Source organism: Crocodylus porosus, unplaced genomic scaffold (assembly GCF_001723895.1).
Source record: "Crocodylus porosus isolate Cpor-Errol unplaced genomic scaffold, CroPor_comp1, whole genome shotgun sequence".
Lineage (NCBI taxonomy): Eukaryota > Metazoa > Chordata > Crocodylia > Crocodylidae > Crocodylus > Crocodylus porosus.
Window position 1 is genome coordinate 13632896 of NW_017728910.1, and position 9145 is coordinate 13642040.

The 9145-nt window shown below is 42.7% G+C and overlaps 1 protein-coding gene across 7 annotated transcripts in view; it reads right to left on the minus strand.

Annotated features, from left to right (window-relative positions):
- Positions 1–9145, minus strand: part of PHC3 (polyhomeotic homolog 3) — an 86394-nt gene that overhangs the window by 16434 nt on the left and 60815 nt on the right. For all 7 annotated transcript variants that reach the window (XM_019532723.1, XM_019532721.1, XM_019532719.1 and 4 more), the window contains 2 exons: positions 5452–5705; positions 2634–2790 (listed from right to left, as the gene is read on the minus strand). In XM_019532723.1, the coding sequence (XP_019388268.1) occupies positions 2634–2790; positions 5452–5705 (411 nt within the window). The remainder of the gene's footprint in view (positions 1–2633; positions 2791–5451; positions 5706–9145) is intronic.

The following is a 9145-nucleotide window of genomic DNA, read 5'->3' on the forward strand; positions in this document are numbered from 1 at the left end:
TCAGGGGGGCTGGGGGAGCAGGCAGGGGATGAGGCCTGGCAGGGGTCCCCCCCAAGGTCTGCTCCCCGCCCCTCCAGCCCCCTCTCCTCTGTCCCTATCTACCAGCTCAGAGTCTGGCTCCAGCTCTCTACTGCAGTGGTTGGGGACTGCCTGAATCATCGAAGTTCTCTGAATCTTTTCCGAAGTTTCAGAGAGCTTTGGATCAATTTGGACCTTTTTATTGGTCTCCTGATTCGATTTGGATTTGGAGATTTGGCCACCAAATTGGACCGAATCTCCTCCGAATTGAATTACCACCCAAAGCTTCACATTGCCCTATCATTTACAGTTATGAAGACAATGACAAGCTAATCAATTGTTATTTTTACCTTCCCATACTCTATTACTTACTATTGGAAGGTTATATGCAGTCCCAGGGAGTTAAAATGCTCTCTCAGGGGGAAAAGCCAGGACTCTGAAGAGTCTTACTTTCCTTAGGATATTGAAAGATTACATGAAATGAGGTACAGCCTCTGTCTTACTGGTTGCACATTTTAGGTGGTATATGCTATTTTATTGATGACTAGCTAATGAAACATAGTGAAATTTCTTTTTCTTCTTTATGTGGGAAGTTTAATTTAAAAAGAATATTTAAAAGAATGGTAAGGTTGCCAAGTAAAATGTTAAGATTTTGCAGGAAACTAGTTGGTCTAATAAAATATATCACTTCGAGTTCTGATTCTTTTTGCCTCTAGATCAATACGGCGACAACCTGGATACCTAAGACAATCCATCACAATCTCATGTGTTCTACATTCCCTGCAAAGAGTCCCCATTATCACACAGAAGACTATTACATCTCCATTCGCTTATGTTTTCAAGCTAACTTATGATTCAGTAATGTGTGCCTGTTCTAACCTGCCTCTCAAAATCTTCTATTCAGATGAAAAGTTATCCCTAATCTGACAACACAGTACAGAGTCCCAATATCATCTAAACTGTGAACTGAATCTTAGCTTTCAATAAAAATCCACACCAATTACTCAATTTTTACTACAGAAATATCAACAAATATCCCTGACTTCAGAATTGTTCGGAAACAACCCATTTCCTCTTCTTCAGCACCTGAAATTCTTTTTCCATAAGCATAATGGAAATAAATCATTATACTGAAAATGTGCCAGAAGTTAATAATTAAATAGATTGATTCTGAGCTGGTCCATCTGTTGAGACACAATATAAATAAACATGGTTTCCCCATCACATTACGTCACTTTCACCAGTGGGAGAACAAGAGAAATGAACAATTCCAGCTGCTACAGCCATTATAAAGAAAGAGTAGAAAAGGTGGCATGTATGGTATAACTTTACTCATTCTGCATAGATGAAGGGATAAAAATACAGGTATCTGAAGGAGAGAAAGTAATTGTAATGCAAGGAGGCATAAACCAATAGTTACAGGAAGTGATTAAGAAAAATACAGGCTGATCATTAAAAAGGTTTCCTGACTGTAATCTGTGAAGAGATTCCCAAGAAAGGTTGCAGAAACTGGGGATTTTGATGGCATACTTAAAAATGTGCTTTAGAAAATAAATTGGGATTTGCAGGGCTATTGACTTAAAGATCTAAATCTTTCCATCTCTACCATTTATGATTTTACCTACACAGCTTGAAGAATATTAATAATAGATCTATATTTAAAAAGTGTAACAACCAAGATTCTAAAAACTATTATAACCATCTTATGGATTTATTGCTTGACCCCACTTTTTTTTTTTTTTTTGGGGGGGGGGGGAGGAGGAGAGGGGAGCACTGTGCTAGCTAACCCAAGAAAATACTGCTGTATTTTCTCACATAGCACATGCATATGTTCCCCCCATAAATTGTGATGCGTGTCTTAAGTGGGAAAGCTGATTTTTCTTTGCTGGAATAGAAGTAGGGAAGAAAAACAACAGGAAGACACCATGTTAAATGTCTGCAGCTTCTCCCTGGGACAGCAAGTTGCAGGGGCAGAGTCTTGTGTTAACTCTCTCACAATAGATGATAAGGCAGTAGCATTTAGCTGGAGAGCCACTGAACTGGCTGAGCATGAGTGAGCTGCTGCATCCAGTTTGTAGTATTTTGATGAAGCTTTGGTTTGGAAGCAACACTATTATTTACAGGAACTTATATAAAGAACTACTTACAGTAAAGAAGTAACAGTCTTACTACTGTCCTTGCAAGGGACAGTCTTGTTGCTCTCCCATCACCGCAGGAAGCTCCTTTTACCCCAGCCAGACTCTCCCTCAAATGCAACACTTCCTGACACTGTTTCCAGGAGGACTTATTCTGTCACAGTCAGTCACTACTCTAGAAAAATATTTTTTCTACATTCTGCCTTCCAAAAACAAGGTGAACGTCTTATTTGGGAGTGTGCCATGCAAGAAAACACAGTATTGACTATTACACAAGGTAGTTCTAGATAGTTCTTAACACCATGTACACTCATACCAACCAAAAATAAAGTATGCATTTGACTGTTTGAAAATGGTTTCAGATATTTCTAACCAAGTATAATGTGGAGAGGATCTCAGAGAAAGAATCCAAATGTAGAGTGCAGTTTTCTCAATTCTGCAAACATAGGGAAGAATGTGAATTAAATGCAATATGCTTACCTTCTGTAATCATGTCCTCTATCTCTGTGTCTGAGGAATTGTCAGCATGTTTTGTATTCTGTAGCTCTGACTCAACACACACAACACTCATGACCTGACCCTCCATTAAAAGCCTTTTTTCTACAGGCTGTTCAACCAGCAAAGATGAACGACTTACCTATTGCAATGAAAGCAGAACAGCATGAAACAACAGTTAGAATAAAATAGCACATATTTATCATGTATTCTTGAGTACTGCTTTACTTTTGCAATCGTTATTATATTTATATAATGTCATAGGTGAACACAATGAAAGTTTCATAGTTGGTAGGGTCGGAAGGGACCTGAGCAGATCATCAAGTCTGACCCCCTGCCCTGGGCAGGAAAGGATGCTGAGGTCAGATGACCTCGGCCTCCTTTTGAAGACCCCCAGGGTAGGAGCAAGCACCGCTTCCCTTGGAAGCTGGTTCCAGATCCTCGCTGCCCTGACTGGGAAGTAGTGTCTCCTGATATCTAGTCTGAATCTACTCTCAGTCAACTTATAACTGTTATTTCTTTTTACCCCCAGTAGTGCTGGGGGGAACAGGGACTCTCCCATTGCCTGCTGGTCCCCCTTGGCCAGTTTACAGACAGCCACCAGATTCCCCCTCAGCCTTCTCTTGTGGGGGCTGAGCAGGTTCAGGTCCTGTAGCCTCTCCTCGTAGGGTCTGTCCTGTTGCCCCCGATCATGCGGGTGGCCCTCCTTTGGACCCTCTCAATGCTGGTCACATCCCTCCTGAAGTGCGACGCCCAGAACTGGATGCAGTACTCCAACTGCAGCCTGACCAGTGTCACATAGAGGGGGAGGATCACCTCCTTGGACCTGCTCGTGATGCATCTGTGGATGCATGACAAGGTGTGGTTGGCCTTCCTGGCCGTGTCCTCACATTGGTGGCCCATGTTCATCTTGGAATCAATGACGACTCCAAGATCCTTTTCTGCCTCTGTGCTGACGAGAAGGGAGTTCCCCAACCTGTAGGTATGCTGCTGGTTCTTCCTCACCAGGTGCAGTACCTTGCAATTGTCAGTATTGAAACCCACCCTGTTCTCATCCGCCCACCCCTGTAACCTGTCCAAATCTAGTTGTAGCCTGTCCCTCCCTTCTAGTGTGCCCACCTCTCCCCACATCTTAGTGTCATCTGCGAATTTGAACAAGGTGCTTTTCACCCCCTCATCCAAGTTGCAGAAGATGTTGAACAGTGTGGGCCCAAGGACCAAGCCCTGGGGAACCCCACTGCCCACATCTCTCCAGTTGAAAATGACCCGTCCACCACCACTCTCTGGGTTTGGCCCTTCCACCAATTTGCAACCCATCCAACTGTGTAGGCACTGACACCACAGGCACCTAATTTTTTTAATGAGAATGGGGTGAGAGACAGCGTCAAAAGGCCTTCCTGAAGTCCAGAAAGACTACGTCTACCGCGACACCTGCGTCCAAGGATTTTGTGACTTGGTTGTAGAAGGCAACCAGGTTGGTCTGACAGAACTGCCCCTAACGAACCCATGTTTGTTGCCCCTAAGCATAATCTCCCCTGTTGGTCCCTTGCAGATGTGCTCCTGGATAATTTGCTCAAAGAGCTTACCCAGGACCAAGGTAAGACTAATGGGCCTATAGTTTCCTGGGTCCTCCTTCCTCTCTTTTTTGAGCATGGGGACCACACTGGCACTTTTCCAGACCTCTGGCACCTCTCCAGAGCACCATGAGTGCTTGCTGAGCTGTGCCAGGGGTCCTACAATGACCTCTGCCAATTCCCTCAACACTCTGGGGTGGAGATCGTCAAGATCTGCTGATTTGAACACGTCTAGTCTCACCAGAAGTTCCCTGACTAGGTCCTCATTGACCCTGGGCCTGGCTGCACCTCCCTTGAGTCTGTTCCAGGATCCTGGTTGGGGGGATGCCCCGGTCCCGGCTCAGAAAAATGGAGGCAAAGAAATTGTTAAAGAGGTTAGCTTTGTTGTTCCTACCCTAAATGTCTTACAGTGACCACAGATTTAACATGGGAAGACACCGGAATAAATAAAAGGAAATTATGAAAATTTGGAAATTCTGAAGAGCAGGTTAGATAAACATTTGGCTGGGATGGTCTCCTGCCCCGAGCAGGGGACTAGACTAGACCTTGTGAGGTCCCTTCCTATGATCCCTACTTTCCTATGATACCACGAGTGTTGAACATTATATAGTATATTGATTAACAAGGTAGAAGACAATTCTTCACAACTGCTGCCAACTGTTTTCGAAGGGTTCATTTGTAGATGTAAAATTTCCCATGGTTAGCAACAGTTTGCTCTAAGGCCAAGTCTTAATTATCCTGAAGTCAATGGAAGTTTTATCAGTGATTTCACTGGCAGCCTGTCCCACTGTTTTGGTAATATTAAAATAATGCTTTATGCAGAGCATCATCTCTGAGATTTACATTTAATAATTCATCCAGGGGATGGATAAAAAGTAAAACAATATTAAAAATCAGATTAAAAGACATTAATACCAACATATACATTCTGCATACTGTATATATATTGCTCACTTTCAGATTCCATTAGAACCTAGTACCTTGTCATTGTTATATAAATGAACCAAAATAGAAATCTGGATTCAACTATATACTGAAGATACATATAATTAAAACAAGTAGTTATTACATAAAAAGGGGCTATCAAACAAAAGGGTAAGAAGATCAAATCTCAAAGCTGTGAACATTTATTCAAAGGTTAAAGAGAACTGAACTGAATAATAGATGCACATAACTATAACTAGATTTGTTTACTTTTAAAGTAATATATTAATAGTTTTTATACTTACAGGAAATGGCTCTAGTCCCTCCTGAATTACAAAGCCCTCAATGACGTGTGTCAAAATCTGTGGTTTAACAATAGCTTGTGGAGGTCTGTTTTCTAGACTAGGAATGCTATTAGGCATTGATGTGCTGTTACTCCTTGTTGTTGCTGCTGGAAGCAGAAGTGGAGGTGGTGGAATAGATGTATGTGAAGGGTCTAATGGAGATTTAATTACTGAGGCACTCACTGAAGAAGCCACTGCAGGAAGTCCCACTTGTTCTGGAAAAAGTAATATAAAACATTTTATATTACATTACTACTTGGGCCCAGATACCTTAATAGAGTTACAAAAGGCAGAGAACACTTCGATTCCTGTATTCATTTTGTAAATGTAGATCTCCTCTCAAGATGAAGACATTTAAAATTTATACAAACATTTAAAATTTATACAAAATTATGTCTTCAACACTTTCAATATCAAACGTACTGCACAAATGAATAGTTCTCATATTTAGAATTTTTTCCCAATGTTCAAACGAATTTATCCTCTATTCAATATCTCCTAGACCAGTGGTGCGCAACCTTCTTGCCTGGTAGGCTGGAGTGGCAGTGCCTGGTCCATTTATGGACTGGATCCAGCTGGTATTCCTAATCTAGTGCGGGCAAGCATAGCAGGCACCATCTGGCCATGTGGAAGGGGACAAGGAGCAGGCCGGCCCAAAGGAGCTTGCCCCAGCTCCATGGAGAGGGATGGGGATGTGGCCAGGTCCCCAACCAGCCCTGCAGAGAGGGAAGGGGACATGGCCCAGCCCTGTGGGGGTGGAGGGAGGGGGAAGAGGGTATGGCAAGCCCCCAACCTAGCCCCACAAGGAAAAGGGACATGGCCCAGCTCCAACAGAAGGGAAAGGGATGCAACCAAGCCCTGCTGCAAAATGGAGCGTGACCAGGCCCCAACCTGGTCCTGCAGAGGGAACAGGGAGTGTCCTGGTCCTGAAGGGGAGGGGGCATGGCCAGGCCCCAACCTGACCCCACAGAGGAAGGGGGTATAGCCCAGCTACAATAGGAGGTAAGGGGGCATGGTCCAGCCCCAATTCAGAAGGAGGGGGAATGTGGCCCAGCCCTGCAAGGGAAGGGGTTGCAGCCCAGGCTGGTCCACTGCACAGGGCTTGTGTATTTGGCAAGGTGGGTGGTGGCTGTATTAATGGCCATTTCTTTCCCACTGCCAAATTTCCTGATTTGTGAAGAGTCCCGCGGGCCACATTTGGCCTGCAGGCTGAAGGCTGAACACCCCCGTCCTAGATTTATTTACCTTTGACCACCACAAATAATTGTGAAATATTTGTATTCTGTAGCCCAGAATCATCCACCTAGATTGTAATTCAGTGAACAGGAGCACTGACCAAAGTTTACAGACGTGAGTGTCTAAAGTTGTGGGGGGCAGGGGGAGGCGGGGAATGAATCCATATTTAGGCCCTTCAATAGAAGTCATCTGATTTTCTGAGGCACAGAACAGTGCCTCTCCACATCTGAAGGTCAAACCACTTCTGTTTAGATATATAAATATGGGTATAGAACACTGACTGTAGAAAACCAAGTTTGAGCATTGTGGTTTGAATCTCTTATGTGTCTAAAAATGGCCTACTTACCTACAGTACTGAATATAAAAGTATCTATAAATATTAAGAACCCATAAGTACATATACATATGTGTTATATATAGGCTTGACAGAATACTTTTTTATTTTTGTAATTTGATGGCTAAAATCAATATTTATTTTTAAGCACTTATTTTGATTTTTATTAAAATTTTCAAGATTGTGCAAAATTAAGAGCGTTTTTGATTTTTACAGATTTAAATTTTCAGGGTTATGTGAAATTAGGGGTGTGGGGGACAAACAATTTATTAATGACACTGTTAAAAACTTTATAAATCAGAAGTCAAAATATAAAAAGTTAATATCCATAAATCAAGAAATCACACCTGTTTTAAATCATTCTGTTCATTCATCAGGAAAGAGCAGGGCCAGCAGAGACCAGAAGAGGAGGGCAGCAGCACTTCCAGAGCTCTGGGAGCACGGGCAGAAGTGGCAGCCATCCTTGGTCCCCATGCTTGGCTGGCGCAGCCTGGGCAAGACACTGTTGCCACGGGGTTGGAGCTTTGAATACTTTCCCTCTCCTCACTCTAGACTTCAGGGTAGGGGCTTATTTAAGTAGACTGCTATCCCCCTCCCAACTGCTTCTCCCATCTGTGAAAAAACAGCTGATTCCTTAAGTGATGAGTCGATAGGGCCGAAGAGACAGCTAACTGCTTAATTAACGAGTAATTAGGCTGCCCATGGTTTTCCTCTTTAGCCCCTCTGCCCTCTGTCCCTCCATTTCTCTTGATCCACTGTCCAGTAACAGGAGTAAGGCTTCCCCGTTACAGGCCCCTTTCTCTAAATTTCAATGATTACCAATGGAAATATTTTTCCATCGGTCTGAGAGAGAGAGGCGATTTCACTGTTTATTGATAAAAAAAAAAAATCAAATTCTGCCAAGCCTAATTATATACATATTATTAGCTTTCAACTAAAAATAGTACAGTTCATACAGCTCAACATATCAATTATTTGTTGTAAGTGAGTCAATATTTAGTAAATAGTTTTATTTTAAACATGTAATACAAGATTAACTTGGAACCAGTCAGATGCAGACATGCTTTAAACTAAAATACCCTACAAATGTCTTGTAGTTTCTTTGGTCCTTCAATACCCTAGCCCTTCTCTATTGCTTGTGACCAGGAGTCACTAATTTGCTTCTAAAATTCAAAAACATAATGGTCTCCCGTAAAACACTTCCCTTCATCTTTCTAGCTCTAGAGGCTTATGGAATCTTTTAATTGAAACTAATTAAATCAGTAAGAATAAAACTTCCATTTAAGAAATTTGTGAATGTGAGATTGATACTTGGATTTTTAATGTACTCTGGATTTAAAATAAGTGAGTTCACACTAAAGTTTCTCACCAAAATTAATAAAGCCCTGCAACAAGATAGGGGTTAGAAAGTAACAAGACTGAAGATGCTCTCCAATACACTGTACTGCTGAGTAGATGAATACTGACATCTAGCTAAATACATTTGGGGAATTTAAATGTCCAATATCAGGTCTAGGCTAGAAAGAGACCCATGACTAAAGTGTGGGACAAACAAATAGCCAAATTCCCAGAAACTTCTAAATGAGTAACACTACAGACTTCTTTATGTAGTAGATACCTGTGTTTGCTACAACTTGAAAGAAAACTCCTGTCTAAACCCTTTTGAACTCCCCAAAAAGTCTCATGGAAATATTAGCTGATTCATGACTGTTACAAGCAGGGATGCAGGTTTTCCATTTCCCACGGAACAACAGAAGAAACTGTGGATTTTCCCTTTTACCCAAGAAAAACACGAACTTTTCAATTTAATGGAGAAATGCACAGATTTTGCTTTTTTTGCAAAGAGCTCTGTGCAGGCTGGCAGAGTTCCAGTCTGCACGGGGCTGAGGGGAGCAGGAGGGTGGTTAGGCAAGAAGCGCCATGTGCATGCACACAGGTGCCGAGCAGCCTGGAGAGCAGCTCCTGCAGGTAAGTCTGTGGGCAGGGAACTGAGGCCTCCACAGGGAGGGAGGGAGCTGGACATGGCGGGGTTGAGGCTGGGGCTGCTGCTCAGCCAGGTGGTGCACAGGGCTTGGTCTCAGGGCC